Source organism: Carcharodon carcharias (genome assembly GCF_017639515.1).
Source record: "Carcharodon carcharias isolate sCarCar2 chromosome 39 unlocalized genomic scaffold, sCarCar2.pri SUPER_39_unloc_1, whole genome shotgun sequence".
NCBI classification, from domain to species: domain Eukaryota; kingdom Metazoa; phylum Chordata; class Chondrichthyes; order Lamniformes; family Lamnidae; genus Carcharodon; species Carcharodon carcharias.
Window position 1 is genome coordinate 878,970 of NW_024470814.1, and position 23,816 is coordinate 902,785.

At 42.4% G+C, this 23,816-nt stretch overlaps 2 protein-coding genes and 1 non-coding gene across 3 annotated transcripts; all 3 read right to left on the minus strand.

The window, feature by feature from the left end:
* Positions 1-13,311: 13,311 nt before the first annotated feature.
* Positions 13,312-13,383, minus strand: trnag-ucc. The gene has a single exon. It is a non-coding gene; the product is annotated as a tRNA-Gly (tRNA).
* A 1,375-nt stretch (positions 13,384-14,758) lies between these two features.
* Positions 14,759-15,247, minus strand: LOC121274885 (histone H2B-like). The gene has a single exon (XM_041182275.1). It carries the CDS (start codon positions 15,206-15,208, stop codon positions 14,834-14,836), a length of 375 nt encoding a protein of 124 aa, XP_041038209.1. The 5' UTR covers positions 15,209-15,247; the 3' UTR covers positions 14,759-14,833.
* Positions 15,248-21,989: 6,742 nt separating this feature from the next.
* LOC121274865 (histone H3) lies at positions 21,990-22,439 on the minus strand. The gene has a single exon (XM_041182247.1). It carries the CDS (start codon positions 22,398-22,400, stop codon positions 21,990-21,992), a length of 411 nt encoding a protein of 136 aa, XP_041038181.1. The 5' UTR covers positions 22,401-22,439.
* Positions 22,440-23,816: the final 1,377 nt, after the last annotated feature.

Here is a 23,816-nt window from a genome sequence, read left to right on the forward strand (position 1 = left end):
GTTTTGTATGTCTGTCTCTAGGGTAGCAGTCAATTGCCTTATTAATTCTGTAACTATCATTGCCAGTGACTGTGTTTGCATTCCATATACGCAAGTTAATTAGACTTTTTTTCTGTATGTAGGATTCATTCTATGTCCATTAACCATGTGCAGTTCAAGAAAATGTAGGATTTATTCTGTCTTTGTGCCTCTGGTGCTGGATGAGAGTGTGAGATTACCCTAATCTGTAATCAGTGGCTTTTTAAGACATTGCTTAGAAAATCAGTTGTTTAACAATGCAACCATATTTGCTTGACAAGTGTATAATTTAACTTAAGGATAAACTGTATTTTAAATTATAGGTGTTATTCAGCTTTAGTCTGTCACTTGTTGGTTTATATTCAGTACATAGTTCTGTCAAAACCATTGCTGATGATGATATATTTCAATTTCATGCACGCCCTGCTCTGTAAAGAAAAATTCCTTCAGATAGTAGTAACTGAATTGATACTGTATCATTGAGCCTTAGTATTAGTCAGTTAAAACCCTTGATGTCTAATGTGAAGTTGAGTGTATATTCTGGGGACAATACTGGGCTACATCCCATAACTTTCAATCAGGTAAATTTTGTCTGTTTAATATTTGATATTTTTGTATTTAAATCTGATAGTACTTGTGTTTTTGGCCTGGAACTGATTTATCTACTGTACTTGCCAGATGTACTGAGTTGGAGTTGAATAGAAACAAATGATATCTCTCCTGCTGTGTTTCACAGTTGGGTAGTGATTGTGCCTCTGGAGGCTTGAATCAGTATCGGCCTAATCCAATAGCAGATTTACAGTTAGTGGGCCCTCCTTCAGGAACAAAGGCCAAATGCCAGAAAAATACAGAAATTGATCACTGCTTCCTCAACTGTAAAAACATGTCTGTGTGAATAATTGCCTTGTTGAAATCCAAGCTTGTCCGAATGCAAGATTGTAAATATTGTGATGCGAGGCAAGCAAACATGGAACTTGCTCACAAGAAATGAGATGGAATAATCAGTCACTTCAGCACAGACAGCCCCAAGACAAGGCCAAATTGTTATAGGAAACTGGTACTGCAGGAATCTGGAAATCCACTTATGTTTTTCCAGTTTAATTTATATGTGCTTTTTATGATCTATAAGGAAATGAAAACTGTGTGGCTATGCATGTAGAGTTATTTTGAATTATCAAGTCCTTTGTTAGATAATTGTAATTAATTGTTCTAGGTGATCTGTACAGCTAGTAAAATGATTGCCTGGCAATCTTTTTTTTAAAGTTACATCTATCATAACTAAGATTTTGTTTGTGGAATGAGCCTGTGCAGGAGCAAAGCCTCCGATCAACAAGATGCAAGATATTTTGTATTTTCCTTGACTTTTCAGAGTTCACTTGTTCAACCTTTGCAGTTGTGGTATCTTTATGACTCAGCAAGTGGCCAACTAATTCAGATCTTTCCTCACCCATACTTTATGATGAATGTCCACTATTCAACACTTAAGCTTTTTAAAATATGAGGACAAACTGACTCTACTAGCTTCATCTCCTTGCCTCACATTCATTTTTTCTTTTGTGCTTTTAACTGCCAGACTCATTGTGGCTTCATATTGCTAAAAAAAAAAGCTGACCTTGGTTTAAAATGTCTTACAGAGCAGCGTTTCAGACAGTCAATCCTGCCTTTTTTTTTACCAGGCTCTGCAACAGCAGGATTTACCTTTTAACCATGAAACTGTGATTCTGATCATGGATTTCCTACAACACTCTCTCTCTCTCTCCCCACTCAGCCCCTCATAAAATCTCTCTCCCCTCAGCACCTCAAACACACATGTTCTCTCTCCCCACACCACCCTCATACTTACTCCCTCACTTCACCTGGGATCCGCTGCCTCGCCAGGGGTCTGTCGCTGTCTGGCCTGTGCTCAACTGGGGTCTGCTGGTCCCTGCAGCTTCGACTGGGGTCTGCTGGTCCGAGCTGCCTCACCTGGGGTCTGCTGGTCCCTGCTGCCTCACCAGGGGTCTGCTGGTCCCTGCTGCTTTGCCTGGGGTCTGCTGGTCCCTGCTGCTTTGGTTGGGGTCTGCTGGTCCCTGCTGCTTCGTCTGTGGTCTGCGGGTCCCTGCTGCCTCACCTGGTCCCTGCTGCTTTGCCTGGGCCCTATTAGTCCCTGCTGCCTCACCTGGTCCCTGCTGCCTCACCTGAGGTCTGCTGGTCCCTGCAGCTTTGACTGGGGTCTGCTGGTCCCTGCTGCCTCGCCTGGGCCTTGAATCCTTCTGTTGTTACTCTCTGTGTCTGGTCGCTCTTTTCTTTATGACAGCCACTGTACCTTCACTGAGTTTGAACTGCTCGCTGAGCTTTATCTTGCGTTGTCCTGGTTCCTTCGAGCAGGCCCCTGTCGAAAGATAAATGCACTTATACTCCAAGGACAAGCGAAGCAGAGGATATAAAAGTGATCAATGAAATCCACCCAAGAAGAAAGATTTTGCCACATAGAAAACAGTGTAAGAATCCCCTGCAGTGCTGCAAAACACTCTTTGTTTGCCATGCATGTGAATAATGCGTTTTGTGAGACTCAAGAATTGTTCTTTCAGTTGGACTATGTGCTGGGGACAATAACATTTTTTTTGCAAGGTTTGGATCTCAATTTCCACCTCATACCGAACTAACCTTTTCAACCCAAAAGAGGCTGGCACTGCTTGCAATGTGTCCTTCACTTTTGGCAATGTTCTGACCACGTATGTTCCTATGTAGGGAAATTCACACATCGTTATCGTGCGGTGACCCCGCCCCCTCCCATTGTTCCCCAGAAACCTGCCCGCCATTCATTGCAATCCGTGACGTCACCTGCGATGCCTCCCTGAACCCGACCTCCCCCTCCCCCTCCCTGCCTCGCGGCCCCTGACATCTCCATTCGCTGCTGATTCAAAGGAATGTTCGGCTCCTCCAGGCTTGCGCTGAGCTCTACGCATGCGCGTCTGTCAGCTGCCAGGGCGGAACCGCGCGTGCGCAGAGTTCAGCGCAAGGCTGGTGGAGCTGAACATGTTAAACCTGTGGGGTTTGCCCCATTTAGATTTTCAATTCATTCTCCGTAGGGTGTTTACTATTATTCCGCCCCTCCGCTCTCAGCAATGCTGCAGAGATAGGGAGCCGTTGTGGAAGGAGTTAATGCTGGGAAAACGCAGCAGGCCGGATAGCACATAGAGTCATACAGCACAAGAAACAGGCCCTTCTGCCCATCGTGCCCGTGCCAGCCATCAAGCCCCTATCTATTCACATCCCATTTTCCAGCACTGGCCCGTAGCCCTGTATGCTATGCGTTTCAGGAGCTCATCTAAATACTTCCTAAATGTTGTGAGGGTTCCTGTCTCTACCACTCAGGCAGAGTGTTCCAGACTTCAACCACCCCCTCAATGAAAAAAAAATCCTCCAAATCCCCTGTAAATCTCCTTCCCTCTTGCCTTAATTCTATGCCCCCTGATTATTGACACTCCTATTAAACGGAAAAGTTATTTCCTGTATATCCTATCTATGCTCCTCATAATTTTCTATACCTCTATCAGTTCCTCCACCTCAGCCTTCTCTGCTGTAAGCAAAACAAGTCGAGACTATCCAGTCTCCTTTCATAGCTGAAACACTCCAGACCAGGCAACACCCTGGTGAACCACCTCTGTACCCTCTCCAGGGCAATCACATCCTTCCTATAGTGTGGTGACCTTCCTATAGTGTGGAGAGAGAAACAGAGTTAATGTTTCGATTCCATATGACTTTTCATTAGAGCTCAAGAGAAGCAGAAATGTGATGGAATTTATCCTGTTTAAGGAGGCTGGAGCAGGTAAAGCAGGATAGAGGGTCAGCCATAGGTGGGGGCTAAGGAGAGACTGACAAAGATGTATTGGACACAAGATAAAGGGATGTTAATGGTGGTGATGAAGACTAAAGAAGGTGCTGATAGTGGCATAAAGGTAAGAAAGCAGATTGTGTTAAGTGCAGAACATGTGTCAGCTCTCTGTGAAAGAAATAGAACAAGTGGCATTGTCCTTTTGGGGGAGAGGTTTTGGTGAGGAGTGAAGTGATTGGGGAGAAAGGATAAAAAAGGATAAACCAATAAATTAAAACAAAAATAAGTACATTTTAAATAAAAATAAATTTAAAAAAAAAATTTAAAGAAGGGTGAATATAGAGGAGAGAGCTCATGGTCTGAAGTTGTTCAACTCAATGTTAATTCTAAAAGGCTGTAAAATGCCTAATCAGAAGATGAGGTGCTGTTCCTCCAGTTTGCGTTGGGCTTCACTGGAACATTGTAGCAGGCCAAGGGCAGATATATGGGAATGGGTGCAGGAAGGTGTGTTGAAATGACAGTTGGCAGGAAGGTCTGGGTCATGCTTGCGGACAGACTGAAGGTGTTCTGCAAAGCGATTACCCAGTCTGCGTTTGGTCTCCCCAGTGGAGAAGAAATCACATTTAGGGCAGTGATTACAGGAGAAAATCGAGGGAGGTGCTGTATTTGCTGACACCGTGCAGGGAACTGAGAGGTATAACACACTTCAGGAAATAGTCTTTAGTAGACAGAGCGGCATAGAGGGATTTAGAAATAATTCTGCTCTCACAATGAGTTAAAGACACAGGCAGGGAAATGTTTTTCATTCTTTCATGGGATATGGGTGTTGCTGGAAAGGGCAGCATTTGTTGCCCATCCCTAAGTGCCCTTGAACTGAACTGCTTGCTAGGTCATTTCAGAGGGGCAGTTAAGGTTCAGCAACATTGCTGTGGGCCTGGACTCATGTGCAGGCCAGACCAGGTAATGTTGGCAAACTTCCTTTCTGAAAGGGCATTAGTGAACCAGATCGGCTTGTATTGCAATTGATGATAGTTTCATGCTCCCCATTTGAGAGACTAATTTATAATTCCAGATCTTTTCACTGAATGTAAAGTTTCACCAGCTACAGTGGTGGGTTTTGACCCCACTGGCTATCACTGAATTCCCATTCCAGAGGCCCAGGCATTATGGGCACACAGTAACAGTGTGGCACCACCAATCACCAGCTCCCCACCCCCACAGCCCACAACAAACCCTAACACACACCAATTGCAGCATAAACTCACAGTTCTCCTATTTTGATGACTGGAACTCCCTCCCTAAAAGCATTATGGGTGTACCTACACCACACGGACTGCAGTGGTCCAAGGAGGCAGCTCGCCACCACCTTCTCAAGGGGCAATTAGAGTTGGGCAATAACTGCCGGTCTAGCCAATGATGCCCACACCCCCTGACAATATTTAGATGAGCATTTGAAATGCCAAAGCAAACAGGGGTATGGGCCACGTGCTGCAAAAATGGGATTAGAATAGATAGGTGCTTGATGGCCAGCATGGACACAATGGGCCAAGGTCCTGTTTCTGTGCTGTATAACTCAATCTTTGGCATTATCTAACCGAGAAAGATGTGGAGGCTCAGTCATTGAGTATGTTCAAGATAATGATCGATAGATTTCAAGATATTAAAAATAGCAAAGGATATGGGAGAAAATCGCATTGAAGTAAAAGATCAGCCATGATCTAGTTGAATGGCTGAGCACGCTTGAAGGGCCGACTGTTTCCTATATTCTTACATTTATTTTTTTCAGTCTTGCAGTTACAAAGCATTATCAGGGAGGAAAATGCCTCAAGGGATGCCAGCACAATTGTAATAAATCCTGCAGCGTGGCCTAGGTATGCACTCCACTGATTGCCATTATCATTTAAAAAAAATATATGTTGTTAGTACTCCTATTGGAATTGTTCATAATAATTATTATTGGATATTTTTTCAATGACCACTTTTAAAGTCACAACTTCACCTGCTGTTCAGAAACAACACCTGCTACGCTTTTTTTTGACTTCCCAATTAAATAACTGAAAGAACCAGATTCAAGGTGATGACTTCTTGGCATGAGGAACCATGCAGTGAGCTCCTTCAATAGCTGCAGTATGAACAGAAAATAGAGATGCTGCCTGCTAACCAGTCACATGACCACAATAAAACACAAGTAGTCAGACTGTTATGGCACAGCAGATGATAAATGCTGAGCTGTTCAAATCCCAGAGGGAAAATTTAAACAGCTGCCACAACTGTTTTGCAATTTGTATTTTTATCTCGAGATGCATGCCTTGAATTCAGCAGTAATAAGCACATCGAGCCTTAGAGGTTTTTTTTTTTAATTAAACCTTTATTAATATAATAAATGATTTTAAACAGTTACATAGGTCTGCAAATTACTACTACAATATCTCCTGAATCCCCTAATTTATATTGCTCACAGTAACACCTCAGTTAAGGCAACAATAGAACAACATAGCTTTCAACAGTCCCAGGCAAAGCACACAATGCCCTGGACAGTGATATTTATAATGAATTATCTTAGCCTTGGTTCCTGGAGACAGTAGGTTTTTCACACTTGTTGGCTCTTAGAATGCCTCATTCCTTACACATAGCCTCATCTCCTTTACACATATTCCTCCTTTTTTTAATGTAAATCCCATTGTTCCAATATATCTTTGCAACTTTACATTTTCTATAAAATAAATATTTCACAGTACTCATATTATCAGTTATCTTTGGGAAAAATAAGCACACAGGGTGGCTTAGCATCTGTTTGCTAGTTTCAACACCTTACCATCTCTGAAATTCACGTCTCTCGTTTATCTGAAAATGAATGTGTTCTTCAAACATCACATTTTAAAACCTTAGCCATGTTTACATATTTAACATTTCAAACCTATTTTCCCTTCTGATATATCAAAAAAAAACAGGATCAGCAGTCTGTAATTCAATTAACCACTGCCACCGTTCCCCACCACTCCCACCCCGACTACTCACACACACACAGACACACACGCACCTACACACAGAAAAACTGACTAAACCCCACTATTAACCTACATTTAACATGAGTTACCATAATTTTAGGAAAATTATTATGTTTTCATGACAGTCCCCTCGTTGCTGGAAAATGAACCATCATAACTTAAAAAGATAGCATCATTTTCTTAGCCCATCTTAGATTACCTCATATAGATATCCATATATCCACGCTGTTGCTTGACCAGACGCATCCATTAACAATACAATATGTATACAAACGCTTGGTATCAACATAAATCATTTCAATTCAGTGTACAATTTTAAATGTCCAATTTTCCTTTTCAGCTTCAAGCTCTTGACAATGCGTCTTTAATCAGGTTCTTTCTTCCAGCCACATGTATAACCTGTAGATCAAATGATTACAGTCATAAACTCCACCTGAATAGCCTTGCACTTTTGTCTCGAAATTTCTCCAGAAACTTTGAAGTATTGTGGCCTGTAAAAACAATTGTTTCTGACGAATTGTTTGCCAAGTAAATTTCAAAATGTTGTAATGCCACCAGACCCAGATAATTTGATCATTTGTTTGATCATTGAATACCTTCTCTGTTGTATATTCAACTTCCATGAAAAATACCCTATTGGTTTCTCAATTCCAGTGTTATCTTCTTGTAACAATAAAGCCCCAATGCCTGTATCACTTGCATCAACGGCCAACTTAATTTACTTGGCATAATAGTGTACTGCCAAAACTGGTGTAGTCAGTACAGTTTTCAAACTCTCAAATGCATTCTGGCACCCCAGTTCCATTGAAACTTCTGGTTCAAATTTAATAGTTCAGTCAATGGAGTAACCACGCTGCTGAAATTCATGCCTAGAAATCTCAGAACTTCTCATTTTGTTGTAGGCACGCGGAAGTCCACAATAGCTTTGATTTTCCACAACTCTCAGAGCTACCTTACCATGGTCAATGGCATGGCCTAGATATGTAACTTGGGATTTTGCAGCTTCACTTTTAACCAAGTTCATCACGAAATTAGCTTCTTGTTATCGACAAAACAATTCTTCCAAATGCTCCAAATGCAAATGTAGGACTGAAAACTATCAAGTCGTCAACATAGAGGCTGGAGGCTTTTCAGACTGGTACAATTGCTCAGTCTTGCAACGGTCTTATTTGTCAGCCTTTGAAAGGCTGCCGCTGCATTTTTCATACCAAGTAGCATGACTTTAAATTGATATAGTCCATCTGGCATCACAAAAGCAGATATATCTCTTGCACACTCCGATAAGTCAATATTTGCGATAAATTTTCATTGTGCCACTTTCTCAATGCAATCTTCCAACCATTGTATAGGATATGAATCCCCTTTTGTTAGTGCATTCACCTTTCAATAGTCCACACACAATCTCTGTGTTCCATTCAGTTTCGGTACAATTACAAGAAGTGAATTCCAGTTACTGCAACTCGATTCAATTATGTCATATTGAAGTCTAAATGCAAGTTTGTCTGTGCTTTTGATAACCTTGTGGGATTTATGAGCATTGCCTTATTGAAGATGAAAATGCTACACATACATCATGCATAGCTAAATTTGTCCTCCCCAGCTTATTCCTACAAGGAGCTTTGTGTGTCTACAATAGCTTCTCCAAATCACTTTGACACTTGTCTGAAAGGTAACTCAATATTATATTTACACTTTCAAGTATCCCCTCATTACCCAATTTGATTAGAGGGAAATCAATTTCAGAATCCTGCATTTCTACCTCTTTCTTTTTACCTACATCCACTAATACCTCTTTTAGGTCCTATTCCCTGTCAAAGTATTTTAAAGCATATTTACATGACACATCTTTTGCTTCCTTCTTCTATCTGGAGTATTTATTAAATAATTTACTTCATTCAGCTCCTTTTCAATTCTGTAAGGTCCACTAAATCTTGCCTTTAGTGAGTCACCCAGTACTGGTAACAGAACCAGAACTTTCCCCCAGCAACAAAACTATGAGCTGTAGCTTTCCTTTCTGCCTTCACTTTCATCACTTGCTGTGATATCTTTGAATATTCCCTAGCTAACTCACCTGCTCTGTCTAATCTTTCTCTGAAGTTTGATACATTTTGCATGAGAGACGTTTTTGAATTGTGACCCACCAATTCCTCATAAATCAATTTCAGCGGTCGCCTTAACTCATGACCAGAAACTAGTTCAGCATAGATTTAGCGTATCCATGAACGCCACTTATTATCACCTGGTTCTGCAATACTCGCTCTGAATAACGAATGTCACTATCCAAAAACATTAAGGATTGACGAGCCACTGTATCTGTTAACATTTTAATACCTTCACCTACTCCACCCTTTGCACATGGAAAGACTTTCCCTTCACATACAAAATCTTAAAACTTTATGAAACCTGTTCCTCAGAACTTCGTTGTATTCAAATAGGGAAGTCTTGTTAAAACTATGTAACACACCAGTTAGATCACATCTAGAATACTGTGAACAATTTTGATTCCCTTATCTAAGGAAAGATATATTGGTATTGGAGGCAGCCCAGGGAAGGTTCACTAGGTTGATCCCGGGGATGGAGGGATTTTCTCATGAGGAGGGGTTGAATAGGTTGGGCCTCTACTCATTGGAGTTTAGAAGAATGAGAGGCGACCTTATTGAAACATATAAGATTATTGGGGTCTTCCCAGGGTAGATGCTGAGAGGTTGTTTCCCCATGTGGGAGAGAGTAGGACCAGAAGGCATAATCTCAGAGCAAAGGGGTGCCCATTTAAAATCAGGAATTTCTTTACTGAGGGTAGTGAGTCTGTGGAATTCTTTACTGAAGATGCTGGGTCATTAAGTCTGTTCAAGGCTGAGATAGAGAGCTTCCTTGCACTTTCCCACTGTCTATCATTCTTTGATGTAAAAGGGTGGAGAAAAAAGTTTTAGCTCTATGAGCTAACTCATAATCAGCTATTACCTCTGCTGCTTGGTGTACTGTTTTAACTCTCTCTTCCTCCACATGAGTTCTCACTACCGAAGGAATAGAGTCTTTAAAATCTTCCAAAATAGTTACTTCTGCACATGTCATCCCTATCTTTAATGCCAGTATCCATCCGTCAAAATTACTTCCTTTTGCTCTCTCAAACTCAATATAATTTTGCCCAGGCTGTTTTCTCATATTCCTAAATTCCTGCCTGGAGGCCTCAGGAACCAATTCATTTGCACTCTAAGTAGCCTTTTTTTAAACCACATCATAGTATAAACGTCATGTGTTCTACCCACCAACCTGGGTTGTAACAACAATGTTCAGTTTTCCTGTGTCCATTTCATCTGTTTAGGTATCTTCACAACTGAAATGAAGAATACTTCAACACCTCTTTCCTCAAACTATGGAAGAGTTTGTACATATTTAAATATCTCTTCACTGGGTTTGAGGTTAAAGGTTTTCTTATCATCATATCTTTCCTCGGTGTCTTATGTCTCCTTTTCAAAATCCAGCTTTTATGCTGGTACTATCTGTTTCTTTCCTTCACCCTCTCTTCCATTGTGAACTATTCCCTCTGGAGATCAAGTTTTCACACTTCAATTTAAAAAAAAAATAATCGCTCCTTTTCCCTTTCTTTTCCTGCTGCCTCTAGTTCCAGTTTGTTTGTTTTTTTTTTTCATTTCCAATTATTATTTTCCTTTTCGGTCACCACCAATAAAAGTTTTCTCAGCTCAGTGTAGACAGGGCTGCACGCTACATTACAGTCAGAAAATCTCACAAAGAATAAGTCTGAAAGATATGTTATCACTTCACTTAGTAAGATACTGAAGAAATGTGACCTTACATACCAGACCGTGCATCAAGATGAAAGTTCTGTTACTCATAATTGGTTTCACTGTGCTGCAAATTGTCAACTCACAACTCACAAACAACAACTAAATAAAATCTTCAATTCTCAAGTGTCAGCCAGACAATTATGTTCAGTGTCCGTGTCCATTGCAGTACTCCAACATTCAGCAGCTCTTAGTTTCTGAAGTTTGTGTGTGTGTGTGGGTGAGATGCACTATGTTGTCGCCGATCTTTGCTTCTCTATGTGAGTATAGTTTTCCATCTGTACTTGACAGTCTCAGCGCCTGTACTTCCGTTGGTAATCGTCATCTGTCAGGGTCTGGTCTTGTGCATTGTCGTGGATTAATTTGGTGACCGCAAGCCATTTGGATTCTCTCCAACTCTTGCACGGGGTGGGATTAATTCTCAGTGAATTCTCTATCAATGCTGCCGGCACCAGGTCATTGCGATTATAGGATTCTTTCCTTCCCTATCAGTCTCTAGCATGGAATGAGAGCGTGAGATAGACTCTGTATCTGTCAGTCCCTGGAATTGTGCGCGACCGGAGGATATTTTCTTTGTCGTTTTCTGGAACGGAATTTGACAGTTTAATCCTGAGTCAGGCTACCATTTATAATTCACGTGAAAGAGAGTTCATTTTGTTTTTGTTATGTTTCTGTCTCTGGTAGTGTGTGTGTAATTAAAAGTGCACCTATGGAACTGAACGAGATTTTGCAATTCATTTTGTATGAGTCTCCGGTATTTTATGTGAATGTCGGCCTCATACTCTCCCTGCCAGTGCTTTAACCTGAATGAGGGTGTGGATTAATTTTCCAATCATTGGTCCTTGAAGCAGTATTTGATTGCCTGAATAATTGAGTACCTCTCAATTGCTTGTATTGTATATGAACGTTGTTTTGCCTCTTGATCTTTGTTTCTGTGATGTTGCGTAGGAGTGCAGGAATTACACTGTACCTGTTTGAATTTGCTATGTTGTGCGAGCGTGGGATTCATTCTGTAAATGTCAGCCTCTGATACTTCATTCTGTTTCTAACGTTCTCTTGTGTCCTGTGGGCGTTTTGGATTCATCCCTTTATCTGTCAATATTTGGACCTAAATATAAAATCATTATGGCACAGAGGCGTCCATTCGGCCCTTGAAGTTTGGAATTCGTACTGCATCTTCAATATTTCAGTCTTAGTGCGTGAGTCCGATTTTTAGCCTGGAACCGTCAGCTTCTGTTATGTGAGCGATGGATTTAATCTGTACCATTGATAATATGATGATGTAGGTTTTATTCTGTACCAGTTCGCATCGGTCACGTGAAACGGTGATTTAACATTTCAGCACCCTTTAACCCGTTGTTAGAATATGAATGCAGCATTTATTCTTTAGTTGTCGGTTTGCCGAATGTGAATCTAGGCTTCATTCTGCACCTGTTTCTGGTATGTGAGTGTGGCGTATCTGTCAATTTTTAGCATTTGAGTGTCGGTTTTAAGTTCTCTTTATCAGCTTCTGTTCTCTTTATCAGCTTCTGACTTGCGAATCCTGGTTATAACCCGCACTTCTCAGTTTCTGGTAGCATACGTACATTTTTATCTCCTGCACGTGACTGAGGATTCTCAACATCCATCTACCACTGAGATGTTAGAATGTTTCAATCTTTTCCTCTCAGCGTCTGCATATGAATGTGTGCATTTCTCTCAACCAATCTCGTATATCAGTGTAGAGTTTGTTCTATATCTGTTAGTTTCCCCTAACTGTATTAACGTTTGAACCTTTTGATTTGTGACTGTGAATTTGACTCTGTCAATTTCTGGTATGTGCGTGTCTTTTTTTAAATATTTTATGCCTGTCGGTTCACGTGAGGTGACATTCTTACTCTTTATCTTTCTGTCCCTAATATGTGAGTAGCCTTTTCTTTATAGGCGTCTACCTCTGGAATGTGAGAGTTTATTTCACACTGGACCAGCCATATAAATACAGTGGCTTAAGGGCAGGTCAAAGGATAGGAATTCTGCGGTGAGTAACTCACCTCCTGACTCCCCAAAGCCTGTCCACTATCTACAAGGCACAAGTCAGGAGTGTGAAGGAATACTCCCCACTTGCCTGGATGAGTGCAGCTCCCACAACACTCAAGAAGCTCAACACCATTCAGGACAAAGCAGCCCCGCTTGAACGGCATCCCGTCCACTAACATTCACTCCCTCCACCACCGACGCACAGTAAGAGCAGTGTGTGTAATATCTACAAGATGCACTGCAGGAACTCACCAAGGCTCCTTAGGCAGCACCTTCCAAACCCACGACCACTACTATCGAGAAGGACAAGTGCAGCTGATAGATGGGAACACCACCACCTCCAAGTCTCTCAAAATCCTGACTTGGAAATATATCGGCCGTTCCTTCAGTATCACTGGGTCAAAATCCTGGAACTCCCTCCCTAACAGCACTGTGGGTGTACCTACACCACACACTGCAGCGGTTCAAGAAGGCAGCTCACCCCCACCTTCTCAAGCCCAATAGGGATGGGCAATAAATGATGGCCCAGCCAGGGAAGCCCACATCCCGTGAATGAATAGAAAAAACATATAATTTGGTTGTGAAATTCTGCTGAAAGTTATCGCAATTCCGCTTCGACTTGCTATAGGGTATATAAAAGGCTTCCGATTGCGATGGCCGGGAATCGAACCCGGGTCAACTGCTTGGAAGGCAGCTATGCTCACCACTATACCACCATCGCTGTGTAAAAATTTTCCTGCCCCCGTTTCCTTTTAAAGGAATATAGTCACATCTCTGAAACTGTTCTGAATACCGCAGCTATCTTTCTATTCTGCTTTTATCTCTGTCTATGAAATTACTCACCATGTGTCTTTACGCTGCTAATGAAATGATTTGCAATCATATTAATCCGAACGAAAATTCAGTGAAAGAGGTTCTTCCAGATTGAGTTGTAACAATGAATATTGTTGGACTTTTTTTTTTGTTACCCACCAGATGGCACCAACAGCCAATAGCTTGGACCTTGCGAATTATGTACACGTTAAAAGAGACCGGAGTCTAAGCAGGGGAAAGGACTGTCACCAGATCTGCAGAATGGACCGGGAAATAAAGATCCACAGCGCGACGGCTCTTTTCTTAGCTGCCGGTAGTCTTTCTGACAGGATGGCAGAGAGGCTTCTCTTGAACAATCGATTTACTGCAAAAGTCAAACGTTTACGCTCGTGGAACAAAAGAGGATGTAAATAGGGCTTCATTCCCGTCGCCAAGGACGTTTGAAAGCGACTGAATTAGCACTGCACACTTGAATCCCAAAGTCAAAGAGAATCTGCAATTCGTGAGGGATTAAGAATTAAGAGATGACATTTTTTTGTGGGGGCGGGGGGGGGGGGGGGGATTCCACTCATTCTCTTTATCTGCTTTGTTACTTTGAAAGGGGACTTGTGAAATTTAAATATCGGTTCTGTCCACATTTCCTCACTGGCTGATTAAAGGGAAATGGGACTGGGCAAATTTCCGATTGACAACATAGCCACCAATCTCAAAGACAAATACAACTAACTGCGGACGCTGGAAATCTCAAAATGGCTTCATGAAATCCACCAGGTTGCGGTGGAAAGGCAGATGAGGAAGTGCGTTTTGCAGCAGAATCCCATGTTCTAAGTCTTGCTTACAGGGCGTCAACTGCTTTTGTGCGTATAAATGATATAAATTGATTCAGCGTGCACCATTCCGCCGAGAAGTAACAAATCAGATTATTGGGCAATATTGCAAGAACAATCCCTCTTTGGTTAGGTCGTGTGTGACATGCAGGGGAACAGTTTGAGTCTGTGGCAGCTAAAATTATTTTGAGTTCATTAATTTGAATGAATGGATACACCGGCACTAGTAGCTAAGATAGACTTGCTAAAGGCCTCGAGAACGAAATAATACTGACTCATTTTATACCGAGAGCAGGCCGAATACAAAATAAAATGGCGCCTGAAGAGGAACCTCTGTACTCGTACCATCGGACAAAAAAAAAGTACTCATGATAAAGAGGCGCACAGCAGTTATGAAAATCACGCCTGTAGAAATAACAGAATGAACCGCGCGGTGGCGTAGCCTTCAGAGAGAAATTGAACGGCTCTTATAAGAGCCCGCTTTTTTTTTGTTCTGTTTATTATCATTTCAGTTTAGTACATGGAAGGGTTTTATTTGGAGCTGGTATACTTGGTCACCGCCTTGGTGCCCTCCGACACGGCGTGCTTGGCCAGCTCCCCGGGCAGCAGCAGGCGCACGGCGGTCTGGATCTCCCGGGAGCTGATGGTCTGCCGCTTGTTGTAGTGGGCCAGGCGGGAAGCCTCGCCGGCGATGCGCTCGAAGATGTCGTTGACGAACGAGTTCATGATGCTCATGGCCTTGGAGGAGATGCCGGTGTCTGGGTGGACCTGCTTCATCACCTTGTAAACGTATATGGAGTAGCTCTCCTTCCTGGATCGCTTCCGCTTCTTACCGCTTTTGGTCGCTGCCTTGTTGACGACTTTTTTAGCTCCCTTCTTAGACGCTGTTTTCTTTTCATCACCCATCCCGACTCTCCCCTTCCGTCACAATAACCAGCACCTTGCTCGGAACTCTCCTTTTATAGGCAACAGCAGCGTACTATGCTAATGAAGGATAAGTGAAATCCCTGTGCATGATTGGCTAATTCACAATGATGTCATTATTACGTTCTGTACTACTTGATTGGATACATAAAGTTGCCAATCATCTTCCCTACCTTTCACAGTCACAAATAGTGTCGCAGTCAGATCTTGCATTCCATTCTCCCGTCCCTTTCCAGCTATATGCTTGAAAGCACTCTGGCGTCCTCTACGACTGCACTCACAGATGCTATGACTCATTTTTTTAAAGCATCTTCTTAAATCCATATAGGAGGCTTACAGCCATAGACTCATAGACGTTTATAGCACCGAAGGAGGCCATTTGGCCCATCGTGTCCGCGCCGGTCTAAAAAGATCTGACAACACTGTTCCCATTTCCCAGCGTTTGGCCCATAGCCCTGGAGGCTATGGCAACGCAAGTCAATATCTAAATACTTATTAAATGTTACGACGGTTTCTGACTCAGCCACCCTTTCAGATAGTGAGTTCCAGACTTTCACCACCCTCTGGGTGAAAATATAAACTCCTCAGCTCCGCTATTAGCCTTCTACCTCTTAGCTTAAATCCATCCCCCCTGGTTATTGGCAGCTCTACTAATGGGAAAGTATCTTCCTATCCACCCTATCTATGCCCCTCATAATCTGATACGCCTCTATCAGGTCCCCTCTCAAGCTTCGCTGCTCCAAGGAAAACAACCCCGGCCTATCCAATCTTTCCTCATAGCTCAGACCCTCCAGCCCAGGCAGCATCCTGGTAAATCTCCTCTGCATCCTCTCCAAGTGCAATCATGTGCTCCCTATAATGTGGTGACCAGAACTGCACGCAGTACGTCAGTTGTGTCCTAACCAGCATTTTAGACAGCCTCGGTTAATTAAATCATAGGATATAAGAGCAGGGAGGTTGTGCTGGGGGTCTCTGCAGTGCATCTTGTAGATGGTACACACTGCTGCCACTGTGCATCGGTTGGTGGAGGGATTGATTTTTTTAAGGTGGGGTGGTCTGTCAGTCAATCAGACTGCTTTGTTCTGGTTGCGATCAAACTTCTTGAGTACTGTTTGAATCTCTACTCATCCAGGCAAGTGGAGGGTATCCCTGCAAACTCCTGACTAGTGCCTTGTGGATGTTGGACAGTCTCTGGGGGTCAGGAGGTGAGTTTCTCGCCGCAGAACTCTCAGCCCCTGATGTACTCTTGTAGCCACAATACTTATACGGCTGGTCCGGGTCAATTTCTGTTCATTGGAAACCCCCCCTATGTTGGTGGTGGGGGCTTCAGCGATGAAAATGCTATTGGATGTCAAGGGGACATGGTTAGGTTATCTCTTGCTGGTGCTAGTCTGTACCTGACACTTGTTTGGCTCTAATGTTACTTGCCAATTAACAGCTCAGGCCTGAATGTTCCCAAATTCTTGTTCAAAATGGATACGACTGCTCCAATATCTGAGGAGTGGCAATTGGTGCTGAACATTGCACAAACATCAGTGAACTTCCCCACTTCAGAACTTATGATGGATGCAAGGACACTGGTGAAGCAGTTAAGGGTGGCTAGCCTAGGACATTACCCGATGTACATTCTGATGCGATTATTTGAGAATGAAATGATTGACCTCAAACGACCACGACCTTATTTCTTTGTGCTAGGTATGAATGCAGGCAGTGGAGGTTTCCACACCCCCACCATTCCCGATTTCCACTTTTTTTTTTAATCTGCCATTTTCTGGTGGACGAGTTCCTGTTCATCCTGTATCCAATGCTAACTGATCCAAAAATGACAGGTACAGGTTTTAAGCAACAGTAAACATGCCAGAAACTGAGAGCATCGCACACCAATGATTGAATAATGTGCAATAATCTACAATTATGTCCCAAGACTGACAGGTCTGGATTTTATATTTCTCTTTTATGGGATCTCAGCACCGCTGGTAAGGCAATGTCAGGAAGGAATATTACTGTAATGTTGTGGGAAATTGTTACTAAAATGGAATTGTATTTGGGTCTGTGCCTATATATTTGACTATATATTTGCGTGTGTCTTAATTGGATTAAAGCCAAGTCGGAATGCTTTGATCTATAATTGTTTTCAGACGCTAATTAGATAAATGTACGAGGATAGTAGGTAAAGTGTAAATTTGTATTTGTTGAATAAAGCATTCAGGATTGTGAGTAAAATCTTGCACCTAGCTGGAAGATGCCAAGCAAATGTGTTTTTTTCCAACTTACTAATAAAATTGGTGTAATGAAAGGGTATAATTTTTCGGAGATGTACCGTTAAAAGCCTGGTGATACAATGGCAATTTTAGATTTAACGGGAAAGCCGCGTATAAACAGAAATGAGTTTGCCTGTCTAAGGCAGAGGCATTTAAGATCTAGCAGCCTGTAAGCGTACAAGTGTGTCTGCAAAGGAACTAAATTGCATGAAACATTGTTTTGAATTCATAACATCAACTGTGCTGTTTATAATCTATGGGTTACTGTTGCCTTGGTGGAGATTTAACTGGGAGTGATTTATTTGTGGATATGTTTAAAGCTATTATGGTAGTAATTTGTAGACATGTTTTTTTTTGTGTGTGTGTGTTTAATTTGTTGTAAACTTAACAAATGTTTAATTTAGTTTTACATTAAGAAGCTCCTGAGGCTCGGAGGTCTTATTCCTGAATTCAGAGCATCTCAAACATACCAATTGAAAATTTAGGTTATGGCAGTTTTTCAAGTTTCCCTCTGGGATTTAAACAAACTCCATCTTCACCAACTGCTGTGTCATAACAGCGGAGGCCTCTTGGTAGAATAACATTTTTAGTTCCCTGATTGGTTTCGAAGTGGTGAATTTTAATATTATGAGTACAAGAAGCACATTGAATTCAAGAGCTCGTGAGGTTTATTTTTATAAGTGGTGAGACTGCAAGATGGCTTTGGCAATTTCTAAGAATTGCCTGGAAGTGGAAGATATAACTTTGATTAGGTTACAAAAAGTAGAATAAGTTCAAAGAGATAGCAGATAAATTAAAATTAGGGTTACCTGTAGGGCTGAAGAAAGCAGACATAATTAAAGTTATAGCACAGCATCTACAGTTGGAAGTAATACCTGACACTAGTGAGCCACAAGCTGGAGGTAGTGAGACTTCTGTTACAAATGAAGACTCTTGAATTTGAACAAGCAAAGGAACTGAAAAAGAAATTTGAATTAGAAGGAAGGGAAAGAGAAAGCGAAATTCAAAGGCACCAAGCAGAAAGGCAGAATAAAGAAAATAAGCTGGAATTATAATTGCAGGCACGAATGAAGAATGAAGACAGAGATTTAAGAGGAAGAGAGAAAGAAGAAGAAAGGGAGTACCTGCTTAAAAGGTTGGAAGTTAAAAAACAGATCTAGGATTCTGAGGAGAGTTCAGATAATGAAAACAAAAACCTTTAACCTAAAACCTAGTGGGGAGATGTTTACATTTGTACCAGCTGTTCCAAAGTTTGAGGAAAGAAATGTTGAGCCGTTATTTTTTCATTTGAGAAGATAGCTAAACAAATGAAATGTCACAGGAGTGCTGGACATTGATGTTGCAGTCTAGGTTGGTGGCTAGAGTGCATGAGATATATGCTTCGCTATCTCAAGAGGTATTGTTGAATGAGGATGTTGTATAAAAGGATATTTTGAGTGAACATGAGTTGGTTCCTGAGGCATACAGGCAGAACGTTAGGAATATGAGAAAACAGCCTAGGCAAAAATATTGAGTTTGAGAGATTAAAAAAAAGTAATTTTGAGTGGTGGATACGGGTGTTAAAACAGAGACAACATACCTCTTAGAGGGGTAATTCTTTTGGAAGAATTTAAAGATTCAATTTCTTCAGTAGTGAGGACTCATGTGGAGGAACCGTGGGTTCGAATGCGAAGACAAACAGCGGAGATAACTGATGATTATGAGTTAGGCATAGAGCTAAACCTTTTTTCTGTCACCCTTTTAAATCCAAAAGTGGAAAGGTGAAAGGGAGGTGGGTTGCCAGGGAAGAGAAGGAAAGAAGCCAGCTAGTCTGTACGTTTTGATGTATAGTAGTTTTGAGATGTTAATTAGGTAAACGTAAAGAGGATAGAAGGTAAAGTGTAAATTTGCACTTGTTGAGTAAAGCATTCAAGGTTGGGAGTAAACTGCATCTAGCGAGAAGTGGCCAAGCAATGTGTTTATTTCTTTTTCCAGTTTACTAATAAAATTGAGGGAATGAAAGGGTATTATTTTTCGGAGATGTAACGTTAAAAGCCTAGTGATACAATGGAAATTTTACATTCAAAGCAAAAGCCAGCTATAAACAGAAAGAAGTGTGTGTATATAAGGCAGGGGCATTGAAAATAACACCAGCCTGTAAGTCTAAAACTGGGTCTGAAAATTAACCAAATTTCAAGGAACATCTTTTTAAATTTGTAAGGTCAAATGTACTTTGCCTGGTTTCTGCTTAAAGTCTTTGCATTTCTGTTGCCTTGGTGGACACTTACCAGGGATTGATTAATTTGGGGATTTGTTTGAAAGTTATAATGGTAGTAATTGGTAGGCATGCGTATGTCTCTAATTTGTTGGCAAATTAACACATGTTCAATTTACGTTTATATTTTTTAAAAGTCTCTTGAGGCTCGGTGGTCTTACTCCTGATTTCAGGGCTGAATCTCAAATATACTGAGTTAAAACAGAAACAAAAAAATGCTGGAAATACTCCAGCAGATCTGACAGCTTCTGTGGAGAGAAAGACAGAGTAAACGTTCTGAGCCTTTATGACCCTTCTTCAGAGCTAAGAGAAGCAAAAATATGGTGAAATTTATACTGCTTAAAGCGGCTGAAGCAGGTGAAGCTAGATAGAAGGCCAGCATTAGGTGGAGGCAAAGGAGAGATTGCCAAAAATGTCATAAACAAAAGGTCAAAGGGCTGTTGATGGTTGTGGTACTGGTTTTAGGCATTAAGGCTTGAGGCATTAGGTGACATTAAGGATATCAAGCAGAATGTGATAATAACTGGACAATGGTAAACACCCTGGAAAAAACAACATGAGCAAGTGACAGATAGCCCTTGAGGGGGTGGGGTGGGGGGAGGGGAAGGTGGTGGGAAAAAAGAACGAAAATAGGCCAAATGGCAGGGATAAAAATGACTAAAAATGAAAATGAATTAAAAATAAGAATAAAAACAAGTGTAAGAAAATCAAAAATTAGAAAATAAAAACTAATGTTAAAAAAGGGGTGAGGATGAAGGAGAGGTTTCATGGGCTGAAGTTTTGAGCTCAATGTTAAGTCTCAAATGGTATAAAGTGCATATTCGGAAGATGAGGTACTGTTCCTCCAGTTTGCATTGAGCTTCACTGGAACATTGTAGCAGGCCAATGACAGACATGTGGGCATGAGAGCAGGGTTGTGTGTTGAAATGGCAAGTGACAGGAAGGTCTGAGTCATGCTTGTGGACAGACTGAAGGTGCTCTGCAAAGCGATCACCCAGTCTGCGTTTGGTCTCTCCAATGTAGAGGAAACCGCATTGGGAGCAGTGAATGCAGTAGACTCAATTGAGGAACGTGCAAGTAAAGCAATGCTTCACCTAAAAGGCATGCCCTTGGATGGTGAGGAGGGGGTAGGTAAACGGGCAGGTGTTGCACCTTCTGTGTTTGTATGGGAAGATGCCATGGGAGGGGGTTGAGGTGTAGGGGGTGATGGAAGAGTGGACCAGGGTGCCCCAGTGGGAACGGTTCCTATGGAATTCTGACAGAGGGGGTTGAGGGGAAGATGTGTTTGGTGGGAATGGTGGAGGATGACTCTTTGAATGTGGAGCCTGGTGGGGTGAAAAGTGAGGACAAGGGGGGCCCTATAATGGGTTTGTAATGGAGAGGAGGGTGTGAGGGCAGAGGCACGGGAGATGGGCCGGGCATGGAAGAGGGCCCTGTTAACCACGTGGATAGAAAACCTCAGTTAAGGAAGAAGGAAGACATGTCAGAAGCACTGTTTTGGAAAGTGGCAGCTTTGGAACAGATGCGATGGAGGGGAAGGAACTGAGAGAATGGGATGGAGTCCTTACAGGAAGCGGGGTGTGAGGAGCTGTAGTCGAGGTAGCTGTGGGAGTCGGTAGGCTTGTAGTGAATGTTGGTGGACAGTCTATCACCAGAGATTAAGACAGAGAGGTCAAGGAAGGGAGGGAAGTGTTGGAGATGGACCATGCGAAAGAGATGGAGAAGTGGAAATTAGAAGCAAAATTGATATTTTCTCCCAGGTCTAGATGGGAGTTTGAAGTGCACCAGAGGACTGAACTATGGTCAATCCCCTGCGTGCAGTATGTGCGATGCAGTCCCTATCGATTCCTAATTACAATACATTTCTAAAGTCATGTGTAAAAGCGTTCGTTACATTGAGACACTTCATGTTGATACTGTTGTCTTAAGCAGAAATCAGGAGGAGTGGGTGCCGCATCTATTTACGTCCAATTGCCAATAGTTGCGAAAAGGACCCGAGAATAATAAACTCATCCCTTTTCCAATCAAATGACCTACACTTATTAACGGAATCATCTGGAAATCCCATCAAAAGAAGGGGAACAAATTGAATAACTGGTAGGATGGATAGGTTTAAGTGCCGGAATAGTTAACAATAGATCGCAGTTCTTTCTCTGACCGACTTGGTGGCTCTTAAAAGAGCCTTTGTGGTTCCCGGTGTTGAAGTCTAGAGTCGGGTAGGGTCAGTCTACAGTCGGCTAGGGTCAGTCTAGGCGCGCTCCCCGCGGATGCGGCGCGCCAGCTGGATGTCTTTGGGCATGATGGTGACCCGCTTGGCGTGGATGGCGCACAGGTTGGTGTCCTCAAAGAGCCCCACCAGGTAAGCCTCGCTGGCCTCCTGCAGGGCCATGACGGCCGAGCTCTGGAAGCGCAGGTCGGTCTTGAAGTCCTGAGCGATCTCCCGCACCAGGCGCTGGAAGGGCAGTTTGCGGATCAGCAGCTCGGTGGATTTCTGGTAGCGGCGGATCTCCCGCAGAGCCACAGTGCCGGGCCTGTAGCGATGGGGCTTCTTCACGCCGCCCGTGGCTGGAGCGCTCTTGCGGGCAGCTTTGGTCGCCAGCTGCTTGCGGGGAGCTTTCCCTCCGGTCGACTTGCGCGCTGTCTGCTTGGTCCTGGCCATGATAACAAACGCTGTGGAACACAGACTCTGAGAATGATGAAGCCGCTCTGTGTCTGTCTATTTAAGACATTGTCCGTCACCTCCCTCCTCTCCTGATTGGATGCAGCGCCATCCCGCCGAGAAATTTGAAAAGAGCAGCGGGGCTGCATAGATTTCTGGGCCCTGATTGGTGGAGCAGAAACTGACAGTTCATCAATTTCCAAATGCCCGCCAATTTCAGAGGGACGAGTAACTGACATTAAAATAAACCTAGTTTGAAGGCAGATGAAATCAGTTTCAATCAAAATTAACATAAGTTCTCAATGTTTGCGAGCCCCATTTCGGTCCCAGCTGCGACTTCCTGCTTTTGAACATGGATTAAATTCTCGTTCATTCCCTGATCGGTTTAGAGCAGGCTGGAATAAAACTCCTACTGAGGGGCGGAATTTTGCATCTCACGTATAAACCTGATCAACGATATCGGTTTATTCATGTCAAAACGCTGTAGATGTTAAAGAAAGAATGGTGTGACCACTGTATCCAGAGATTTATGACTGGGGATGCGTTTGTGGGTGAGGAGCTTGCGCACACTTTATTTAAACCATCTTTATCTCTAAGTTTATATTTTTGAAACATCTTCCACAATGTGCGTAAATGCATCTTCACAGTGCAAACCATGCACCAAAAGCAGAGCTTCTACTTAACCCTTCCGTTCGGCTTAGGACGCAGAATCTACGTGATCAACAGCATTTTTATCCTTCAATCAATGAATCGGTAATATTCTGTGTCATGCTTGCTGCAACATATTCCCCTGCAAGGGCCACTAAATATGTGCCTTACATTCCCATTTAAATTCGGATTCTTTCATTGATCGTCCTGAAACACGCCAGTGGCCCTCTATCCAGCTCTACCTGCCCCACCACCGCATAAACCAGCTTAAGTTTCACCTCTTCTATGTTTCCTTAGTTTTGAAGGGTCATACGGAGTCGAAACGTTAACTGTGTTCCACTCCGCTGATGTTGTCAGACCTGCTGAGATGCTCCAGGTAGTTTTGTTTTGGATTTCCAGCATCCGCAGTTTTTTTTTTGCTTTTATCAGAATAAAGCTCTGCTCAGTGCTTACTGGAACTACACAAAATGCTGCATCGATACAGGTTGATCCATGTAAAGATCAGCTACTGGTACCTCCCAGGTCCTGTCATGCGTCAAAGAACTAGGAAAAGAAAGCGAAGAAAAAAGACAGGGTTAAAACAGTGGGAAGAAGCGAGTAATGTGTCTCAAAATAGTTCCAACTGATCAAAGTACAATAAATGATGATTATTTTTTCTTGTGAACTCGGTGTTATTGTGGGAGCTGTTGTATTCCTCAGCCAAGATTGGAATCCAGTTTCGGAAGGAAGAAATGAAATGAAATCATGAAAACCGGACCAAATTAAACG